The sequence below is a fragment of the Grammomys surdaster genome, unplaced genomic scaffold, assembly GCF_004785775.1.
Source record: "Grammomys surdaster isolate TR1022 unplaced genomic scaffold, NIH_TR_1.0 125565, whole genome shotgun sequence".
Lineage (NCBI taxonomy): Eukaryota > Metazoa > Chordata > Mammalia > Rodentia > Muridae > Grammomys > Grammomys surdaster.
The window spans coordinates 295,136-318,727 of NW_021620412.1; the positions used below are offsets into that span (position 1 = coordinate 295,136).

Genomic DNA, 23,592 nt, shown 5'->3' on the forward strand with positions numbered 1-23,592 from the left:
GGTGGTTGTGTGTGTGTTTTTGTGTAGGCTCGGGGGGGGGGGCGGGACCGCGGGAGGGAGGGAGGGAGGGAGGGAGGGAGAGAATAAATCAAGATCCTACAAAGCCAAGTGTGCTGATGAACCCTATAACCCCAGCTCACGAGACTCAGAAATGGGAGGATCTGAGTTTCAACATCATATCCTTTATGCACCAAGTTCAAATCCAGCCTGGACAACTGAGTCCGAGAGAAACAAAACAGTAAGACACAAGGGGCCGAGGACCTGAGTTTGATGCTTGGCACCCATTTAAAAAGCTGAGAACCTGAATCTCAGCCCTGAGAAGGCTAACACAGGAAGATCCTGTCTTGTTACCTAGCCAGTTTGGCTGGATGAGAGACCTGTCTAGAAAAACTGAAGCGGCAAGCAATTAAAGAAGACATCCGATGTCAACCCTCCTGTCCACATGCACACGCATACATGCGCATGCCACCCAGATGTGCCCTCCCTTCCACATGCACACCCATACATGTGAACCACACAGGTATGTCCTCCCTTACACATGCACACACATACACATGTGAACCCCACACAGGTGTGTGGGCACAGTGAATTGCCTGCACCGGAAGCAATTTCTGAAGTGTCCTGAAAATACATACATACATATGTACGTATGTAATAAACCTTCCAATATGCCCCATTCAAGGGCAAAGTTTCCTCTGCCTGCGGTGGCTGGGGCTTCAGGAGGAGGCCAGTAGTGTCCCAGCTTGGAGGAACAAGGCCAGAAAACAGGAAGGCTGCTTGGGACAAAAATGCCCAGAAGCAGCAGAGAGAAGGGAGGGGGCTGGCCAGGGACCTTGCCGCAGGATCCCTGCCCAAGATGCTTGTTTATATCTGTGGCTGAGCCAGGCTTCTCTGGGCCTCAGGCAGGCCGACAGGAACCCAGAACCTCAGGAAGAGGTGGCAACCCTGCTGGGGACTCAAAGCCACCACATCTGTCCCTCACCTAAACAATAATTCACTGGGTCTGGCACCCTGGGAATGTGTACCAGGAATGACAGAGAGGACCTTGGTCCTCACTGTCCCTAGGGAGAAGGCTCAGATGACATCCTAGGAACTAAAGGAGGCAGAGAATCAGCATCTGCTCACACTGTTAGAAGGCTGGGTTATTTTTTTGTAATTAAAATACAGGTTTTTTTTTAAAGATTTGTTTTTATATGTGTTTGCCTGTGTGTGTGTGTGTGTGTGTGTGTGTGTGTGTGTGTGTGTGTATCACAAGCATGTCTGGTGCTTTAGGAGGTCAGATCCCCTGGAACTGGAAAACTGGAATTACAGGCAGATGTGAACCACCATGTGGGTGATGGGAATTGAACCCTGCTCCTATGCAAGGGCAGTCTGTGCTTTTGAGTGCCAAGCCATTTCCAGCTCTGGGTTATCTGTTCTGAGACAGGTCTCACTATGTATCCCTGGTTGTCTTGGAACCCTGTGTAGACCAGGCTAGCCTCTGAACTCTCAAGAGATCTGCATGCTTCTATTTCTAAGTGCTGGGGGTGAGCCATCCCACCCAGCATAGGGCTATTTTTAAAAAATTTACTTTCTTTCTAAGATTAACAGAATCACAAAATAATATCTGCAAAACTAAAGCCTGCCTCATAACTGGCCTGTGCTTACACACTCTCGTGTCTTTATCCTGACCCGGCTAGCCAACACAGGCCAGGGTGCCATTTAAATCAGTAATACTCAATAGACAAAATTAAGATGCTCAGTTGCAGCTGGGACTGGAGTTGATGCAGTGTGTGTGGCACGCAGGTTCCTTCCCCAACACTGAATACATTAAGAATAGCACCACATGCCTGTAATGTCAGGAGGCTGCTGCCCGACCTTCGGAGCCTCAAGGTCACCCTTGACTAATGAGTTCAAGGCTAGCCTAGGCTACATGAGACCCTGACCCTAAATATGAACAGATAAGAATTCTCAGTTGCAGCCGGGCTGTGGTGGCGCACGCCTTTAATCCTAGCACTTGGGAGGCAGAGGCAGGCGGATTTCTGAGTTTGAGGCTAGCCTGGTCTACAGAGTGAGTTCCAGGACAGCCAGGGCTACACAGAGAAACCCTGTCTCGAAAAAAAACAAAAACAAACAAACAAAAACAAAACAAAACAAACAAAAAAGAATTCTCGGTTGCACGTGCCCTATTTCAGGGGTTCACAGGGTTATGGCATGAGGGTTTACGATGTTGGACAGCTCAGATCCCGACTGTTCTCCTCCATGACCAGAGTCCTGCAGCCTCACCAAACAAGTGCCTTAGGTCTCAGCCCTCCCCATAGCTCAGCCACGGCATCAGTCACCCCGTGTGCTTCCTGGTGTGCGTACGTGTATATGTGTGTGTGTGCGCACACATGTGGAAGCCAGGGGTCACCCTCGGTGTCAAGTGAATGGCTGTTATGCCTACATGTCTGTCTGAGCGTCACTGAAGGCTGGAACAGTTCTATGGATCCCTGGGACTGGAGTTACGGATAGTGTGAGTGGCCACGTGGTTGCCAAGCCTCCCCCAGTCCTCTGAAAAGCACGTAGCCAGTGCTCTTAACCCACCGAGCCTCTCAGCTCCAGCCTGCCTTTTTGTTGTTTTTGGTTGGTTGGTTGTGGTTTTAGACAGGGTCTCTTTGGCTGGCCAGTGAGCCCCCAGGGATCCTCCTCTCTCTGCCTCAGGAGTGCTGGGATCAGGGGCGCATGCCCTCACGTGGCTCTTTATGTGGCACTGGGGCTGAGCTCAGGTCGCCAGGCTTGTGGCTGACTGAGCCATCTCCCCAGCCCCACTCTGGTTTTGAGTCTTTGGGAATTTGCTTGCAGCAGCACGGATTCTTTTGCCTCGTGCTGCAGGGCTGGGAGAGGTGGGATTGGGTCACAGGCCAGAGATACTCAGGAGCACTTGCTAGTGGGGTCGGCTAACATTGCTTCCCTCTGGTGGGTATGTGGGCCCACTCCTTGCTCCCTCAAACACCTGTGTGCACTTTCTTCTTTCTGAAACTTGAGGATCTCTTACTTCCTATACAGGGTATTTGGAGAAGAATAGGACAAGGAGAATGTCTGGTGTTAATCTCTGTCCCCAGTACAAGGCCAGCTAACTCGAGCTAGCTACATGCTCACATGAGCTAGCCACATGCTCACACCCAGCTGGTTCGAGATCCATTCCTCTTGGAGGTAAAGAGGTGACCCTCATACAAGCTAAACACATGCTTACACGAGGTAGACACATGCTCACATGAGCTGACTACACACTCACACTAGCTAGCCACACGCTCACACAAGCTAGACATACTCAAACGAGCTAGACACACACTACTACCCAGCTGGTTCTTCAGAAGGGACCCATTCCTCTTGGAGGTGAAGAGGTGACCAGATGCCCCTGACTGTGGTGTCATCTTTGACACTATCAGGGCTGGAGCTATGTTCCCTAACACCTTGGAAGGGACAGGAGGGTAGAGGGAGACCACGGCCATCAGAACCCAATCCCTGTGAACCAAGTCCCAGGCATCCACTCCCAACAAGGTCTTGAATCAACAGACCATAGGTTTCAGACTGTCACTGTGACACGGGAGGGGAATCGAGAGAGATCTTAGAACTTGGTACATGGCTGGGTTTACTGAGAGGCGGGCCCTGCCGGGCTATATCCCAAAGGCAGTGGACAAATGCAGACAGCCCAGGGGATCTTGACATGCTTCTAACTCCTCGGGCCTTCTGTGAGCATCCCACCGTATAACAAGATGGAGAGGGAAATGACACCGCCATGTCTGTCTGTCCATCCTCAACTGCTACTATGCCTGTACATGCTGTTCTTCAGTTCTGCCACCACTAGAGGGCACACATGAGCCAGATTATCTGCCCTGCCCTGCCCTGCCCTGGCCTCCCTGGGACTCTATTCTCTGGTTTCAAGGAGTAGGCCAGGTGGGTGTTCTCAGGTCTTCAGAGCTAAGCCCCTGCCCGGTACCAGGGCTCTGGTCCTCAGCTCAAACACTATCTCTGCCCAGCACACAAGACCCAGTCTCCCTTGGGCCTCTCCACAGCCATGGTTCTCAAGGCCGCTGCAAACAGAAACTCCTTGGGGAGTTCAGAATATACCTGGAGGCCCATGCCTGTTATCACAGCTACTGGGAAGCTGAGACAGGAGGATAGAAAGTTAAAGGGCTGCCTGAGCTACCATGTGAGCTCAAATTCAGACCGAACCACTGTCTGAAAACACAGAAAAAGTCTGAGGATGTATCTCAGTGGTAAGGGACCCTGGGTTCACTCCTCAGTGCTGGAAAAGCAGGTCCAGGGGCTAGGGACTCAGCTCAGACGGTAGAGTCCAGCATGCACGAGGCCTGGATTGGATCCCTAGCACAGAATAAACCCACGGAAGGCAGGAGGATCAGAATTCAAGGCTCTGAGGAGAAGGGGAAAGTGGGTTGGAAGGGTGGAACTGGGAAGAGGAGAGGGAGCGGCTGCAATCAGAATGTAAAGCAAATAAATTCATGACAGAAAAAAGCTAGCCAGCCCCATCCTGTGATCTGGTATCCTGTCTTTAAGGCCAACTATAGTGTCATGTGACACAGCCAGCAGGGTTTCACTGGAGACCAGAAATGATCTCCCACTAGAGTAGGACTTCTAAACAGTGACTTACGAATACCTTTTATCTGTATTTATTTTGTGTTTTGCCTTAGTGTGTGTGTGTGTGTGTGCGCGCGCGCGCACCATGTCTGCATCTGGCACTTACAGAGGTTTAAGAAGGCCGACAGGTTGCCTGGGGTTATGGATGGTTGTGAGATACCGTGTGGGTGCTGGGAACTGAACCTGGTCCTGTGTAAGAATGACGACTGCTCTAACCACTGATCCATCTCTCCAGCCTGTTTTAAATGTATGGAGAGAGAGAGATGGGGGGAGGGGACAGAGAGAGAAGGAGAGGAAGAGAGGGAGAGAGAGAGAGACAGGGGGAGGGGGGACAGAGAGAGAAGGAGAGCGGCTGTATCTATGTGGAGGTCAGAGAACAACTTTTGAGAGAGATCTCTCTTTCTGTCACTGTTTAGGTCTTGGAGATTGAACTCAGCCTTGGCGGCCAAACCTTTACTTGCTCTGAGGTCACAGAGGATCAGTCTTCCTTTCTTTCATTGTAAATATTCAGCCTCAGGCATTTCGTTACAACAACCGGTTAGCAACCATCAGCCAAAATGCACTAATCCAGCATGAAGGGCAAGTGCAGGAAACCTCAGGGGAACCATGGCAGCCAAGAAGCCAAGAGCCTAAGGCGCAAGATGCATCATCGGGAGTGTAGGGGAGACGCTGAGCACTCCCCAAGAGCCATCCTCTGCAGGACAGCTCCCAGCCAGGCTCCCTGATCTCATATCCCAGCCTTGAGCTCACAACCGCTGCCCTGGGGAAGGGTTCTGAGTTACACCTCACCCCCCATGAGGCAGCTGCACCGCAGACACACAAGCCCTCACAGCCTGACCTAAGGCTAGGATCTGATACTCCCTTTGGGGTCCAAAGTTACCACTCACCTCCAGCCACCACTGGCCACAGACCAAGCACGCAGCCTGAGGGTGCAATCCAGGCTCCAGGGAGAGGTCAGAGCAGAGAAAGGTGAGAGGCACCCCCTTCTGCCTGTGGGGAACTGGATGGAGGTGGCGCCTCAAAAGTCAGATGTAAGGGCATCCCGGAGCTAAGGCTCACAGCAGTCAGGAGTAGGGGGAGGGAGCTTAGGGACATAAAACCCATAGATTGAGAGTCACTGCACCCGAGGGCTCCAGTACAGGCATGAGGTACATATTATGGTCTGCATTTTACAATGGGGAGGCAGGGGTTCCTGGAAGATAAGCTTGCCCAGACCCATGCTAAGCAGGGAGCCGGGGCTCAGCGACACCACGTGGCCTGACTCCCAGATCCCAGTTCCTCCCAGGATGGAACAGCTGGACAGGGAGCAGGCTCAGGTCCATCCTCAGCTGCAGACTATAGGGTACAGATAAGCCAGGCAAGGCCACCTCTACCTCAGCCTGGCACTGGGTGTAGCATCACTAGAAAGCATCAGACACTGCTGCGGTGTCACCACCAGGGGGAGCTCCCAAGCCTGCCCAGCAGAGGTTACCAAAGGTTACTTCTTATTCAAATTCTGGTTCCATGAACCAGGCCTAGAATGCTCATCATGGTTGACTGCTTCATTCCGTCTGCATTCTCAAACACCAAGACCAATGTTCTCACCCCTTATCAAGGAGGTAGTATCAGGACAGACTCCATCTTGAATTCCTAGCCAGCAATTAGCCTTCAGTGTATAAGCAAGGTTGCTCCCGACATCTCCCCAGGAAAAGTTCTGTACACAACAGGACCTAAGAACCCTGAGGACACTGGGTGACATAGTGACAGCTCTCCTTGATCAGACATATCACCTTGGACCCCTAGACCAGAGGACCCTCTGCAAGGCAAGCCATCCTGTCTCCCGACTCGTGAAAGTATAGCATATGCTATCCAGTCCACTCACTAGCCAAGTTCCTGGCACGTGCTCCCCAAATGGGCACCGGCACATTGACTCAGCAGAGTGAATGCTGCACACATTCCACTGACAACAAACACCCAGGGCTCTACAGCTAGCAACAGGCTCAGTGCACCAGGCTATGTGTCAGGTAGTCTATAAAGACAGCACAGAACCCAGAGGCGGGCCAGGCAACACCACAGGACTTCACAGTTACCATCCAGGGTCACAGGGGTGGGGCGGGAGTTTGCCTGGGGGCTGAGACACATCTGACACTCTTCTCAAATAGGAACAGAAAGTCTAAAGATCCTGCGAGCTGATCCCTGGTCAAAGGTCACCCTACCAGGCGGTCGTCCTCAGTAGTGAGGCTGTGGAAGAGGAATGGATCGAGAGGCAGAGGACTGGGGAACATGAACACAGGGACCCATGGGGTATCCTTCTCAGTCATCATGTGGTGGCCCTAAGCCTGAGCCTGGACCTTATGGACTGAGCAGGTGATAATGGAACCACTTCCTGCAACCCAGATCAGGTCTTATGGGTCTGTATCATGAACTCACCTCCCCTCGCTCTCCAGGAATGCAGAACTGTTCCCCTCCGCAAGGGCCGCACTGATGGGAGAGAGGCAGAAGGGCGAGGAGAAGGCGTCAGAGTCCGAGTCGAAGGAGCTATCCCTGCTCACGCCATCTGCCGACAACTCCAAGGAGCCCTCTTCCTCCACAGCCTCGGGCCGTGGCTCCCGACCATCCTCCGTCCCATCCTGGGAGCTAACGGTAGACAGGATCCCAGAGTCACTATGCACAGGTTGTGAGGTGGGCAAGGGTCCATCCACCTCTGGCCCCTGGGCCAGTTTTTCCCCATCTTCATCCGTAGGGCTGATATGCACAGTATCCTGTGTGTTCTGAACCACGACCAGGATGTCTTCGTCTTTGGGAATCAGGGGAGGCCTTGGCTCTGTGGGAGAGGGTTGGTAGGGGGCCCCCAGGCTTGTGGTACGCCGCCGCCGAGGACGGGGTGCCTTGCGCACAGGGGAGCTCTCGGGGGTGATATAGCGTAGGGCCTCCTCGTCCTGCCTCTGGATGCGAGAGTTGGGGACCCATGCCAGGATGAGGGTAGCCCCCAGCAGCTCATCTTTCTCCATGTACAGGCACAGGTACCCTGTGGGGAGTTGCAGGGCAGGTGGTCAGGGGCTGGCTGGGCAGGTGGCAGCGCAGCTACATGCACAGCTCTAGGAGGAGGGAGGCAGATGGGAGAGCCAATCGTGTCAAGAGCGGATCCAAGATGGACAGATGGATAGCACTTGGGACTCCTCCAGTCAGCAATGGCTTTCTTGGCTTGCCGTTTTAAATGTAGGTTTTGAGGAAGGGACCTCTTTTAAAACGTTTGTCAGCACCAAGCTCTCGAGAGAGGGGAAGGTTGGCATCTCCCAACACAGCCCCAGGCTGTTGAGGGGTATCCTGATTTCTGGGCTATGACATATTCCCAGGCTTCCCTGATTTTGTGATTCAAAACCCTTTAAGCAAGAGCCAACATCAACCACATAGATCCCTGGGGACTTGAGCTCCAGCCAAGATCTCCTTGGCACGCTTCTGTGTCTCACAGAGGTTGGGAGACTAAGCCAGCTGTTCCTAACACTCACATAAGGCGAGGCTGTTCCCACATCCTCCAGTCACATGGCCTTGGGATACAGATGAGAACCTAAGATCCATCCTGGACGGTCCTTTACAACACCGCAAATAAGGCACAGGGCTCCCTAAGAGAGCTGTTGCGTTTACGGTTACGGCCGTTGCTTTAGATTAGTGAGTGAGTGGACCCTCGAAGCCCTGAACTCACAGCCTAGAACCCTGCCATGCTTCACAGGTAGCTGGACCAGCTGGGACCTCACCAGAGAGAAGCCCACATGCACACTCCCGGGCGAGCCTCTTGGTGGAGATCTCATTCTCCCTGTGCTGAAGCCCATTTTAAATGTCTTTCCTGAGCCTCTGCTCTGCAAACAAGCCACTTCTGGGATTCCTTCCTGTATCAAAGCCACCAATCCCATATTGCCCTAAGTTGAGCCTCCAAAAGTCTAAAGCTGAACCTCCAAAACACTGGTAGCCGAGGGGAAGTTCCATTCCCAGAGACCACAAATGACCAAGAATGGTCACTGGTGACACAAAGGTCCAATACAGAGATCTAGGAAGTCTCCCTTTCGGGTCTCCCTGTTGATCCTCGAGTTCTCAAAAGCTGGGGCCCGGGGAAAACAAAAAGGGTGAATCCTTGGGAAGATCCACCTAGTCCCTCAGCCTTGGGCCTCCCCTCCCTGGCTTAGCATGCCTAACCCCCGGCTCACCTGGGTGGTGCTCCCCAGGGCCCTGCAGCCCCTCGGGTGCGTGCACGCAGACATTGTTCTTGGAGTAGATGACCTCTCCATCCAGAACGGAGAGGGACCCGCCACTGCCCACCGTGGTGAGGGTCAGGAGGTCCGAGGCCTTGGAGGAGGCCCGACGAAGGAGGCGGCCCAGAGACATGGCTGAGCGCGCGTTTCCATCCTCCGCACGCTTGCTCCCAGGCAGGGCTTGTCAGGACCTGAAGGGGCGAGAGAGGAGACCTCGGTCAGAGGGGCGAGAGAGTAGACCCCGGATACTGGACTGCGTCCTGCCCGGGACCGTCAGGATTCCAGTGAGTTCTGGATCCTGCTGGCACAGGGCGCATGCAGAGCTGTGGGACCGTGCTGTAGAGCCTCCCGGAGCTCACTCTACCACAGGCCACTGGCATCTCTCCACAGTTTTGAGCATTTCATCCCCACATCACTTAGGGAGCCGCGCCAGCGCCAGGCTTGGCTGCCAACAGCCCTCAGCTGCTTCGGAAAACCAAGGGAGTGGGGAGAGGAGGAGAAGCAGAAAAAGGGGGAGGGAGAGGAAGAGGAAGGAGTTAGAGAAAGGAGAACAAAAGGGAAAAGAGAAGGGGAGAGTGACCTGTCTCTGGCCTAGAAATTACACAACGCATGTAAACGACACAATACTTTCTAGTAGCCATATTTGAAAGGAGGAAAAGAAACAATTGAAATTAATTTATTTTTAAAAATTACGTATTTATTTTTATGTATGTGAGTACATTGTCGCTATCTTCAGACAGACCAGAAGAGGGCATCAGATCCCATTACAGATGGTTGCGAGCCACCATGTGGTTGCTGGGAATTGAACTCAGGACCTCTGGAAGAGCAGTCAGTGCTCTTAAATCACTAAAAATGAACAACAACAACAAAAGAGCAGTGAGACATTTTATATTCTTCAGTCTGGTGTGCTGTTGTAGCAGTCCCTGCCTGCCACCTGGGGTGCCCAGGGCTGCCGTGGGCGTGGCCTCCACAGTGGGCGTGGCCTCCACAGTGGCTGCAGAGGCACGCGCAGCCTCCCCTGAGCCTCTCACCCCCACATCACTTAGGGAGCTGCATCAGCGCCAGGCTTGGCTGCCAACAACCCTCATCTGCTTCCGAAAACCAAGAGCATCCTCAGTCAGTGGCACTGTTTAGCCACACTGAGGATAATCAAAAGAACGTGCTGGAAGCTTGGGGGGAGATTCCAAACGCCGGGCGTCGGCTGTGAGGCGCATCCTGCTGCTGTTCGTTTAATAACACAGGCATCCGGAGCCACATGGGAGGAAGAGACACGGAATGCGGGAGGCCTTCATCTTCTGTGTGGGCACTCCTGCCTCTCCACGCTAGGATGGCTGGGCGTGCACACAGCCTCCCTCCCGCAATGTTCTGGAGAGCCCTGGCTGCTTCTGGACAAGCCAGGGCAAATCTGTTCCATATTAGCCAGGGTCATTTACTCTGGTAAGACAATTCTTATTTTCAAAATGGATTTGCTTTTCGCCTCTTTCATCTAAGTTAAACCTGCCGCCTGGTGTCTGGTTTCCATCACACTGGGCAGAGGCAACGCTCGGTCTGATTTCAACTCTGAAACCCTTTTTTCCTGCATTGGGTGAGGTAACATCTGCCTGAAGTCTCTGCATCTGGAGGACCAAGGTAGGAGGGCTGTGAGTTCAAGGCCAGCCTGGGCTGCATAACACTTTGTTAAGGGTGGGTGGGGGTGGGGCAACTCGAAGGCTCAGCAGGTAAAGGCATTTGCTGCCAAGCCTGATAGCCTAAGTTTGATCCCTGGGACCCATGGGGTAGAAAGAGAGGACTGATCCCAAAACTTGACCTCTGACGTCCATACATCCACCATTGTGTATATGCATGCATGCATGTGCGCACGTGCACACACACACACACAATGTAATAAAACTTTTTATAACAATGTCTGGACTACGGTGTCTCAGTGGTAAAACACTTGCATAGCAGGTAAAAATTCTACTTTGATCTCCAGCACTGGGGATAAGTAGATTCAAGAAAGTTATGATGGTCTGGGTTGTGGCTCAGTGGGTAGAGCATCTGTCTGCCTAAGGCGCGCAAAGCCCTGGGCTCCACCCCTAGCGTGACGTAAGCCCCGCATGGCTGCGCACGCACACGCCTGCAATCCCAGAGATCGCTGGGAGGTGGAGGCAGAAAGACATCTGAGTTAAGGCTAGCCTGGGGTGTGTGAGACCCTGTCTGCAAAAGAAGGGAATGAGGAAGAGAAGAAAAGAGGAGGGGGCGGGGAGGAACAAATGAAGATGTATGAACACAGTCCCTTAAATAGCATGATCCAAACTACATTTGCGTCTTCTTTGGTCTAAAAATACAGAAATTTAAAAGCGTAAAATCCCACCCACTGGAATTATATCGTCCTTTTGCCTACATCACAATCACACTCCCTGCCTCGTGGACTGGACACGTCCCCTGAGTCCCATATGCTGTGGTCCTAACTCCCAGCTCAGCATTCAGTGTTACCTGAAGAATTCAAGCTATCGGGATCACTGGTGTTTAATCCAGGATGACCGAGGCTCTCAGAAAAAGAATTTGGAGGCAGACACACCTTTATAGCTATTTGGCTTTGCAGACTGCCACCTCCAGGCCCGGGAGAGGAGTCAAGGGTCATTTCCCTCACAGCCTCAGAAGGTACAAACTGGCCAGCATCGTGGCCTTGGGTTTCTAGCTTCCAAAGCTTCGAAGGAATAAACGCTTACTGTCCAAGAGCTCCTTGTATGTTAACTTCTTATGACAGCCCAGGAAGCCAAACACTGGACGTGCTAAGCACTGCCTTTTGTTCCTGTGTGTGTGCTGCTGGAGATCCCACGCAGGCGATCTCACGCTGGCGATCCCACACAGGATCTTGACACAGCTCTACGACTTAGCTGCATCGCCAGCCCTTGAGTCTGAGATCCTCCTGCCTCGGTTGCTGCTCAGTTTTGGTCACCTTTACCCAACTGGGAAATGCCCCTCTGTTAGATTGGCCCGTGGGCACGTCTGTGGGAGTGTCTTCTTGATTGATTGGTGTGGGCGGGACACGGTGGGCGGTGCTACCGCCTGGTATAAGAAAGAACTGAGCAAGTCAGGAGGCAGCCAGGTAGCAGCACCTTTTGCTACCCTGACTCTGATAGGCTGTGGAAGTGGAAATTAACCCATTCCTCCCCTAGTTCTTTTGGACACGGTCTTCATCACAGCAAGAGACCAGACTAGGACCCTGGGCTCCTGTGCTGGGCACACCTTACCCGCGTTTGCCAAGTATCACCTACTCTGAAGGACGGAAGTCTCCCATTAGCTTCTAAATGGATGGAAGCCCGTCTCTGTGACTTCTGACTTTTCTTGTTCCTGGAATTCTCCTCAAGTCACAAACCACCACGCGGTTCATCACTTATCTTGCTTTTTCTTATATCTTTAATCTTCAAAGAACCACTGTTGATATATCAGAAGGCCTGGCGTGAGCGTCTACCTGGGAAAGCCTGGGAGCTGACGGTCATCCAGTTCAGAGTGAGCATTTATAGCAGTTCTACAACTGTAAATGTTTTTTATGGGTGAATGATAAAAACGGGAAAATCAACAATAACTTCATAATGCTGGCATATTTGGGGCCCTTAGCTTTGGCCCAGGAACCTACACATTCTACTGGTCCCCTCCAGACATATTCATGCTGAATATCCGAGGAACACGTATGCATTCACACATAGGATCCGTGGATCTCACTACCAACACTCACAGGCGCAGTTCAGGGAGAGGCGCGGGGGGGGGGGGCAGGAGAGGCAGGGGGGAGGGGGTGGGGGTAATCCACTAGTCTCCTCTCCAGGCTGTCACCATCAATGTATGAATAATACCACGAATGAAATGCATAACAACACACAACCCATCTCCAATAATCAGAAAATGCAGGATTCTGTGTGAGAATGTTACCCAGCCCCCAGATGTTCTCTCCAGGTGCTGGCTGACACATCTGGCCTTTGCCTTCTGGAAACCACAGCTTGTTTCTGAGGCCTTAAGAGTAAGGCCTCCTACAAGCAGCCTCCTCCCATAGGCACGGCCTCTTTGACTTCACCAGGAACCCCAGGCACACCCTTCTTTTGCTGCTATGGGAGGTGACTAAAGCTATTTAGAGCTCAAGGTCCATCCCAGGGCTCTTCTCTATCCAGGGAGGGCCAGAGCTGCTAGCAGGCCCAGAGAAAGGGTGGGCTGGGCTGAGGGGAGGGGATCATGGGAGGGGCTGGAGGAGGGGCTGGAGGAGGGGCCGAGGGGAGGGGCTGAGGGATTGCTCCCTTGCCCTCTCACATCACGGCTTCCTGCTGTGTTGGCTGCCACCCCTGCCACCCTGTGGCGAGGAGAGCTAATGGGAGGGACACCAGCCAGCAGAGCCCAGCCTGGGTCCTGTCTTTGGGGTTCTGGCTCTGACAGTGATTTTTCTGCTCAGGGCCCATAAGTCATCCCTATCCCCAGCTGGGGAAAACTGCTGGCAGAAACCCAGGGATGAGGGCTGAGCAGGGCAGGCAACACTCAGCAGCCTGGGTGGCCAGCACCACCCAGGGGCCAGGCCCGAGAGATTGGCAGTCCACACTGCGGGTGGGGGTCTCCAACCTCTGTGTATGTGCGTCATCGGGAGCGTCAAGACCTAGCTCTGTGGTACACAGGTCACGTATACCAGAGGCGCACGCGCGCTGCGTGCCGCACACACCACACCCCCGGAGCTGTTATCAGTTCTGCTCCCTCTCCAGCTGCACAAATAATGACACGTCAGCCGCTCAGGTTTCCAGTTCCACCTCGAAACGCTTGCTGGACACTGTGAGCGTGAACAGTGGGGGCTGGGGAGCTCCCCACCCAGCGGCGCAGCGTTCATCTGCACTGGGTGATCAGAGCTGGTGTTGCTGGGCTATCTCCCAGCACACTGTAGACCCTGTAGGGTGGCTCGGGTAGCTGGACAGCCATGTCTCACAGTGCAGCCCTCCTTACCCAAGCTCTGGCTTCAGGTCACAGTCTCTATGCCCCTGATCATGGCAAACCCTGCCTGTCCGATAGCCAGGGCTTGGCTGGGTATCTATTCTCTATTGTCCCCCAAGCCAGGGACCAGACAGAGGCTAATCTGTGATGTCACAGGCTCCTCTACAAAAACAAGGAAGCAGAGACAAAGAACAGCCTCAGGTCTTGGGTGATCTGGAGGCCCTCTGGGAAAACTAAGACCCTCATCAATAACTGAGTTGTTCCCTTGGACGCCAAGGTCAAGTCATCCTGGCTCCTCACCTCTTCAGGATGTGACTGCCCCCTGCTGAAGGGGCACTCAGAAGCCTGAGCTTCCTATTGCTATGAGGGGTGGCCGACAGGAACTGGGGGTGCCAACTGCACCCTTCTTCCCACCTGCCTTTCCTGTCATCGTAGAGCAGGCCCACAGGAGACTAAGGGCAAAGGTTCTGCCCGCCACACAGCCCCAGTCCCTCCTCACCCAGTCTACCAGCCTAAAACAGCCTACAGGATCCACCAGCATCCTGTGCCCTGGCCTCTTACCCATTTGTCATGGGAAGCCTGCCAGGTGGCAGCAGGGCAGGAACATGGCAGCAGGCCAGCGGGAGTCAGGGTGGGTTATCACACAGCCTCACACTATACTTCCAGGATCCTGGTCGGACACTGAGCACACAGATCATGTGTGCTCACTTCCACAAGTACAGGGGTGCTGGAAGGTTCCAGAGAGAGTCCCCAACAGGAGCACCAAGTCTCCGAGGGAGATGTAAGGCTATGGTTGGAGTCTGATGTCGCCAGAGGGCAGTGTCAGGGTCTCCACATAGTCTTAATGACTGAAGGGCGTAAAAACAGAGAGGAGCATGAGAAGGGAGAGAAGGGGAGGTGGCAGGTTGGAGCTGGCTGAGCGGGATCCCAGTAAGAAACAGGTGCAAGGAGGGAGGAGCAGGTGGGGAGCAGGTGGGCTTCAGCCTAGGGTCAATTCTGCAGCAGTCACTGAACCCTGAGAGCAAGCTTAACTCTTATGACCTAAGTTTAGAAATGATTAAGGTGGTAAAGTCTGTTATCTAACATACTTAAAAAATGTATCTAAAAAACTCACCAGCAATGTTGGGGGGGGTATTATAAAATTACAAACAGTTCTTTCTGGACTTTTTTTTCCCCTAAAAACCTGAAATTGCTCTAAAAGAAATGCATAGCTTTGGGCTGGGAAATGGCTCGGTGGGTTAAGGCGTTTGTTCTTCCCAAGCCTGACGCCATGAGCTCAGATCCCCAGAACTCATTTAAGAGGACAGGAAACAGAATCTCCTAGAACTCTCCAACAGCCTCAGGTGTGCAATGCAGCAGAAACAGGAGGTGTTCTGCCTCAGTGAGGTAAAAGGCCAGAACAACACTGGAGGTGTCTTCTGACCGCCACGCATGTCCCACACAAATGAATGTGACACACGTGTATCGTACACACATACATAACTTATGTATTCTGCCACACCAGAAGCCCAAACACGGGTGGGTACAGCAGCTTATTCACTCCAGAATTAAGAACAGCTAAGTGGACAGACTCAGATCACTCCAGACAAGGGAGCGTCACTCAGCAAAGGAAGTCAAAATGCATGAAGGAGCCTCTTTGAAAAAAGCCAGTCCAAAGAAGCCACACAGTTCCAGCGCCAGGCTCTGCATCTCTAATCCCAAAACCTAAGATCCAAAGACCTCTCCATGTGACATGACACGACACGTGGAAATTTCCATAGCCAACCTCATGTGGTGAGTGACAAGCAAGACAGGTGCTAAAGACACTATAAACCATCCCATGTGTTCAGAGTGTGCATATGGCATGTTATACACACAATGCATAAGCTGGAGCATAACAGAGGAAGATAGCCAACGCTGATGCCTGGTCCCTAGATGCATATGCATAGGCAAGACTACACACGTGAGAAAGCAATGCACACACATGAACACACGTGCACACACAAACATACATATGCACACACAAACAGACACATGCACACACAAGGACACACACACGCATGCATATGCACACACACATGTTGCATACAGAGGCACACACGTGCACATACACCAACACACATGTGGGCACACAAACACACATGTATACACACAAAAACATGCATACACACACACACACATGCAAAAACAAAAAAGTTCTAGGTCGTTTTTGTTTGTTCAGTTGGTTTGGGTTTTGTGGTGGGTTGGCCTGGCGCTGCTTGTATTCTAATGGTAAACACTGGTTCCTCAAGCTGTGGTTGCCCCAAGGAGCAGATCCTCGTGTGTAGTCATGTGATGCCTTGTGAACCTTCTCCCCAATTTAACTGGTCAATGAAAGGCTAGAGCCTGTGATTGGACAGTGGAGAGAGAAAGGTGAGACTGGAGGTGAGGGGGTTGCAGGTACAGGGAGAGAGAGAGAGGAGGAAGGTAGGGGAGGAGGAAGCAGTCATGGCCCAGAAATGCATGGTCAGGGGAAACTGCACTGGGGGCTTTATAGCCAGGGAATAAGTTAGGATAACCCTAGATCTGGCCAATCTAGGCATATGGCTTATAAATAAAATATCTGGATTGTGTCTTTTATACAGACGTATTGGGATTATAAATTCTGACACCAGGTTTTTGTCAACTTGACACAAGTTAGAGTTCTCTGGGAAAAGGAACCTCAACTGAGAAACTGCCTCCATTAGATTGACCTGTAGGTAAGTAGTCTGTAGGGCATTTTCTTGGCTTCTAAAGGATAGAAGAGGGCTGAGCTCACGGTGGGCAGTGGCCCTAGATGGTATAAGAAAGCAGGCGGAGTAAGCTATGGAGAGCAAGCCAGAGAGCAGCCTTCCTCCATGGCTTCTGCTTAGCTCCTTCTCCAACTTCCTTTAGGGACAGACTGTGATATGGAAGCGTCAGCCAATCAAACCCTCCCTCCCACATTTGCTTTTAGTCCTGGTCTTTATCAAATTTACAGAAAGCAAACTAAGATACTAGTCTTGTTTCTTAACAGAGAGGGTAGAGACTGTATCAAAGGCAGCCCAGAGTGCCCCGGTGTGGATCAAGTCCCCAGGAAGTTAGTTGCTAGAGGTGGGTCAAAGCCATTATTGCCTCTAAGAGGACATCACTGAGCTCCTGATGTCTGCTTGGAGACCCTCCTGATGTCTTTGCATTCAACACATGCGACTTTGAAGCACAGAAGTATGGGGCAGTTTATGCCCATGACCTTAGGGACCTGGTGTCCTCTGAGGTCAGAAGGAGCAAAGACCACCCGACGTCAGAAAGGCTGCCAGTCACAGGTCCCCTTCCACATCTGAGTTCTTTCCACAGGCCAGCAGCTTTGACCAATTACACACAGGCCAGAGAGGGAAGACAGAGAGAGCACAACTTTCAACACCATCGCCATGAGGCTCCCTGGAAGACTGTGAGGGGTGAGCACACACCTGACTTTCTAACCTATCACAGAATCACAGTCAGTGGCATCAAAGAGTGGGGTACTCAGAGAACTGGTCGTCAGCCAGAGAGTCCCAAAAGTGGCTGAAGAAACTCAAGGCAAAAACTTTAAAAAAATATATTTTTAAAGATTTATTTATTTTATGTATATGAGTACACTGTCGCTCTCTTAGACACACCAGAAGAGGGCATCGGATTCCATTACATTGTGAGCCACCATGTGGTTGTTGAGAATTGAACTCAGGACCTCTGGAAAAGCAATCAGTGCTCTTAACCGCTGAGTCATCTCTCCAGCTGGTTTGTTGGTTTTTTTTTTTTTTACTGTGTGTGTGTGTGTGTGTATGTATGTGTTTACACACATGCATGTACGTATGTGGAGGGCGAGCACATGTCACTGTACAAGTGTGGAGCTCAGGGGACAACCTCAGGTGACCTTCTTCCTTGCTTGAGACAGGATCTCCTGTTCACAGCCATACCCTCCAAGCTAGGTAGGCCATGAGCTTCTGGACATTCCCGTCTGTCTCCCTTCTCTCTGTAGTTGCTGAGATTACAGAGGTCAGCTGCCACACTCAGCTTTGATGTGGATTCCGCAATCCACACACGTGCATAGCCAGCCCTTTACCATTGAGCTTCTCCCTAGCCCCTAATATGGACTGATTGCTTAGTTGCCTGGTTGATTTACACAGGGTCATATTATGCATGCCCTAGATAGCCTGGAACTTATTATATAGACCAGGCTGGCCTCAATCTCACAGATTCAAGGCAGATCCTTGACTGACATGAACACCTTGTTTCCTGAACACGTCCCTGTGATATATGTTCTTTAAAATGGCTTACGCCCATGTCAACACCTCGGATCTTAGACCACACTCCGTGTGCCAGACGGGCTCCCTCTGGGCTGCACAACCCCCACCGGTGTCCTCACACCTCCTTCTGCTGCTGAAGGGGACAGCAGCCGATCTGACAGCCGGCACAAAGAACCAGAGATGGAGGGAAGCCAGGGCCAGACTCCAGCCAGCTCGGGCACGCGGGCAACCAGCCATGGCTGATGGCTTTAAAGGGCACAGTATGAAAACCCTAGGCTGTTTTCTACGTGTGACTGGGTATGACCCCAGCCACACCTTAGGCTGTGCTAGGCCACCAGTGCCAGCTAGGCAGGGCCATTTGCAAATGAGACTTCTGTGCAATCAGAAAGAAAAGCACAGCATGACCTCCTCGCCTAAGAGACAGCTCAGAAAACCCTCCCTAAGAACCCCACAGAGAAACGTGGGCTCCCTGCGTTGACATCTCCCAGGGGCCACCTCAGAGATATAAGGTGCGGGGGTGGGGGGTAGGGGCGGGGCACCAGCTAGGGAAAGAGGAAAATTGTAGAGGTGAAGGGTGTGAAGGATGGAATTCAGATCCTAGCACTCATATTAAAGCAGGTGATCACAGTGGCCTGCCGGTCATCCAATCACACTGGAAGCCGGGATAGGACCATGATCTCCACAGCAGGCTGTCTAGCTAGAGTAGTCTTAATATGTGAGCTCTGGGTTCAAATGAGAGACCCTGCCTTAATAGTGGAGAGCAATCAGTGAGGAAGTTGGATGTTTGTCTCTGGTCTCAACATGCCACACTCCTGTATATGTACACACACACACACACACACACACACACACACAAGTATTCAGAGGAGATGGGAAGATGGCTCTGTGGCTAATGCTTACTTTACAAGTATGAGAACCAGAACTTGGATCCCCAGAACCCACATAAATGCCAGGTGGGTATGGTGGACCACCTATTATCCCAGCCAGGGAAGGTATAGACAAGGAATTCCCAAAGCAAGTTATCCAGTGAGATTGGCCATATCGGTGAGCTCTGGGTTTGATTGAGAGTCCCTGCCTCCGTGAGAAAGATGGAAGAACAAGCAAGTTCGCTTCCACGTTATCAACATTAGGTCTCCACATGCACATACATAATGTGTGCAAGCACATTCACACACGTGTGCCTATACACATAGACATACTACATACGCTTATGAAAGTGGAAAAAAATTAAATTAAAAAAAAAGCAGGCTGGAGAAATGGTGCAGCACTAAAGAGCTCTTGCAGAGGACCCCCAGATCAGTTCCTAGCACCTACATGGTGGCTCACAGGCATCTGTAAACTCCAATTCCAGGAATCTAACACAATCTCCTGGCCTCTTCGGGGTCTAAATGAGAGTGGCACACATATATCTGTGTAGGCAGAACATGCATACACTTAAAATTAAAATAAATGTTGTTTTTAAAATGGGGTAGGACAGAACTCCCAAGAGGAGAGAGACAGGAGACAGGAGGAGGACCCACAGCAGGGCTGGGAGAAAACAGGTGACTTCTTACACCGCCCCTGATAACCCAGGCTCTACCCCACGTGGAGCCTGCCGTTACCCACAGCAGCCACTGAAACCTTATCTTGGAGACTCTGAGTCTCTAGCCAGAGCAGCAACTTGAGTTCTCCACAGCTCTGTGGCAGTGTAGCCGGCATCTCCCTTAGCTGATGCCCACAAGGAGTGACGTTAAGACATGTATTACCCAGAATTTATGGACAGAGATTGGGTGGCTTGTGCCATAGATCCTTCCAAGATGTGGAGAGGGTGAAGGCCATCAGAAAACCAGTAAAAGCATGACAGCCCGCCTCTGTTTCTGAGCATCAACCTCCTGTGGCTGCTGCAGCAGAGACCAGCCATGTTCAGAGCTTACGCAGCCCAGGTGCACAGTCCTGCAGCTCAAAGATTCAGAGGTGCAAATGGGACCCCGGGTGTCACTAGCAAATGGACAGGGCTTGGTCTTTTTGGAGACCCCAGAGGACCTTCCAGAAGCATCTTTGGCCAGTGATGACCAGTGGAGCCTTTCCCACATTCCACAGATCCGACACTGACCTCCCAACCTGTAAGGAGCCTGTGATCACACTTGGGTAACCCAGGCTCTCCTCTGCTCTCCTCTCCAGGTCAGCTACTGTGTAAACTTGACTCCACATGCAACCCGAATCCTGCCGGAAACATCACGCGGTCCCCGTGTCGGGACAGGATATGTTCGAAGTCCATGCATCTGCCAGACTCTAGCACAAAATCCCCACAAAATGCTGACTGGCAGCTCCAGGGAGGCTGGGATCTTCAACAGTCACCAGCTCCCAGGCATCCACATGGAACAACTGCCCTGGAAACCGCACAGAGGACTGAAGCCTAGAGCCATGACCCCATGTCCTCTGAAAGAACCGGACCCCCTACCGTGAGCTGCATGCTCTCGTGGGGGTAGAAGGAACTGAGTGACTTGGAACTTCCTCCATCCAAAACCTTGGTTTCCTGTCTAGGTATAATGGGGTTTCATCAGTTCCCCGGGGAGACAAACAAGCAAAGGAGCAAAAGTCTCTTCTGGAAACTTCCTAGGAAAGCCAAAGTAAGAGGGTGGTCTGTACCCACCAGGAGAGGAAGGCAACCAAAGTTTCTCGCCCTGTACACCCTGTGCTGTGTCCCAGCTCAGGCCATCCTGGGTCTGCAACACACACTCAGACACTGCACAATTGTTTATGCACGACCTCTGCCCACTGCCTTGAAGTAGGGACAGTTAAGGGGCCAAGGATGTTTAGGGTACTGTGTGAATGGATGTAGCCCATACTCCCCTGGCAGTATCAGACTTCTCAGGAGTAGAACACCCTGAGCTCAGGTCACCTGCCTTGTAGCCGACAGAAACCGGTTCGTCGACTTTTCCCCTCAAGGCTCCAACAATAAAGCCCAGAATGAATGATGACCTATACAACGCAGGTCAGACACGCGCAAGACAGGGATCGGTTCCTCCCTCCGCATCTGTCACAGCTCACCTGAGCAGAGGCCTCAGCTCCCCTTATCTTACTGTTGGCTTTCCCAAGCCTCATGTCCTCACCAACCCTGGGAGAGCCAGCTTTGAAGATCAAAGAGTGAGATCAACACGGCAGGCAACCAACCTGTCCCTCTGGGAAGGCCTTTGGTCCCATCACTCCAGGAGCCCTTGGAGGGCTGGCATGACTTGTCCTCAGAGTGCATTTAACTGGGTATGGCATCAAAGCAGCTGAGAAATACACTCCTAGCCCTCGGGCCCCCTGTAGGATTCCACAGGGCTCCCTGTTTTGAGAACAAGATGGCTGATTCCACAGGGCTCCCTGTTTTGAGAACAAGATGGCTGACTTGTGTCCCAGTGGAAGAGCTAAGGTTGAGGGGGTTAACCTTAGATCCAGACCATCTGCCACAAGGGAAAGGTCCTTCGTAGCATGCAAGTCAGCAGAGCAGGGCTGGGAGACCTTAGGGGCTCTGGAGCTGCCATCTTCCTCTTCCAACTGTTCAGCAATCACTCCGACACAGCCTCTCCCTACAAACCCCAAAGTCAGGGCCTCCCTCCAGAAGCCGTCTGCTTTCATGTCCCTGGACCACAAATATAAGCATCCTATTTCTCCCACAGAACAAGGGAAATTGGGCCAGGAAGGGCAGGGAGAGTTGGTGATGCGCCAGGTACTAAGACAGAGGAGGACTGAGCCCAAGATGGCAAAACACAAAGCCAGCCAGGGAGTCCATGAGCAGCGCAAACCAGTGGGGAGACCACCAGCAGCTCAGACCAAATTAGCCAGGCACTCAATGAGCAGCCCAAACCAAGCTACTCAGGGGCACATCAGCAGCGCAGAAACCATGCTAGCTCCTTCTGACTTCTACATTGTTCTTGTAGATGGTGTTCTCGCTGTGCAAAGCACAAGCTAAAGAAACACCAAACACGATTCAAATCAGGGACCATACTGTACTGATGACACCCCAAAGACCAGCCAGATTGATCCAGCTTAGAGAAAGTAACTTAGTTACAAAAGGTGAATTTGTGAGGGGCTGGAAAGATGGCTCAGTCAGTATCTTGTCAGTCAGTATCTTGTCTGTCAGTATCTTGTCTGTCCCAGGAGCCTGAGGACCCTAGTTGCATCCCCAATGCCCATGTAAAAGCTGGAACACACCTGTAATCCAGTGCTAGGGAGGTGGAGACAGGAAAATCCCCAGAGCTTCTGAAAACCACAGGATGAATGGCTCCTGAGAAAGGATACCTGGACCCTCACATTCATGCATGCACATGAGAACACACACACACAGACACACTCACAGACAAGCATATACACACACTTGTGTACACACACATACCCACCCTATACATGCCTCTTCCCCACATACTTCCCCCACAAACTCTCTCTCCCTCTCTCTCTCTCTCTTTCTCTCTCTCTCTCTCTCTCTCTCTCTCTCTCTCACACACACACACACACACACATATACACACACATGTGAACATATACACATTTGAATTCACAAACACACATACCCACCCCAACATACTTGCACATGCATGCATGTGCGCGTGTGCACACACACATGCACAGACGCGCGCGCGCGTGCACGGGCACACGTGTGAATATATACACATTTGAGCACACACATACCCACCCCTACATACCGCCCATACACATTCTCTCTCACACATGCACATGAGTGCACTCTCTCTGTATATGTGTGTGTCTGTATGTGTGTGTATGTACTCACACACACATATAGACAGAAAATAAGTGTAAGCTAAGGAGGTGTTTTAGGTAGTAATAGCTTATAGGCTGCAGCCACGGGACTGTCATAAGTCTGCCCACTTTCTGGATTGTCAGAAAAGCCTAGCTTGCTTGCTGTCTGTCCCTCTTCTAAATAGTCTCTCTCCTTAACAATTTGGGAACGTTTATCAACATTTTCTGGTTTCCTTATTGTTTTTGGTTTTGGGGGTTTTTGTTCTTTTTTATTTTTATTTAAAGCCTTCTTCCCCACCCCGAGGATCACGCCGCCCCAAGGATCACACCACCCCCCGGATCTCTAATGGTGTGGCCTTTTCCTTTTTCTCCTCCATTCTCCTCTGGGTAGCAGCTGAAATTTTACAGTTCACTCGCCCTGGGGTTTTTCTCTAAACTCTGATCAAACTGTTCTTGTGTAGCCAAAACAGAATCATAAAAGATTAACCATTAGGTCAATGGGTGAAGGTCTGAAGCTACCATCCTCTAAAGTGAATGGAAGATTCACAGCATCCTTTCTTTATAGCTCTGGACACATCCACTAAGGTCAGCACTTGGCGCAGGCTCAGGCTTCTTTCCTACCCATGAAGCTGCATCAATATCCTACAACTGCAATCAAAGGACGTGACAACATCAATAAAGTCAGCTTCTCCTGCTACCAACACTCACGGTTAGCGGCTCCCGTGCCATCAGCTTCTCCTACTACAAACACTCATGGTTTGCAGCTCCCCTGCCATCAGCTTCTCCTGCTACCAACACTCATGGTTAGCAGCTCCCCT

At 51.7% G+C, this 23,592-nt stretch overlaps 1 protein-coding gene across 2 annotated transcripts in view; it reads right to left on the bottom strand.

The window, feature by feature from the left end:
• Tbc1d16 (TBC1 domain family member 16) overlaps nucleotides 1-8,979 on the bottom strand; it is a 63,413-nt gene extending 54,434 nt beyond the window's left edge. For both annotated transcript variants that reach the window (XM_028786742.1, XM_028786741.1), the window contains exons 1-2: nucleotides 8,802-8,979; nucleotides 7,030-7,627 (exon numbers count right to left, since the gene is read on the bottom strand). In XM_028786742.1, the coding sequence (XP_028642575.1) occupies nucleotides 7,030-7,627; nucleotides 8,802-8,979 (776 nt within the window). The remainder of the gene's footprint in view (nucleotides 1-7,029; nucleotides 7,628-8,801) is intronic.
• Nucleotides 8,980-23,592: the final 14,613 nt, after the last annotated feature.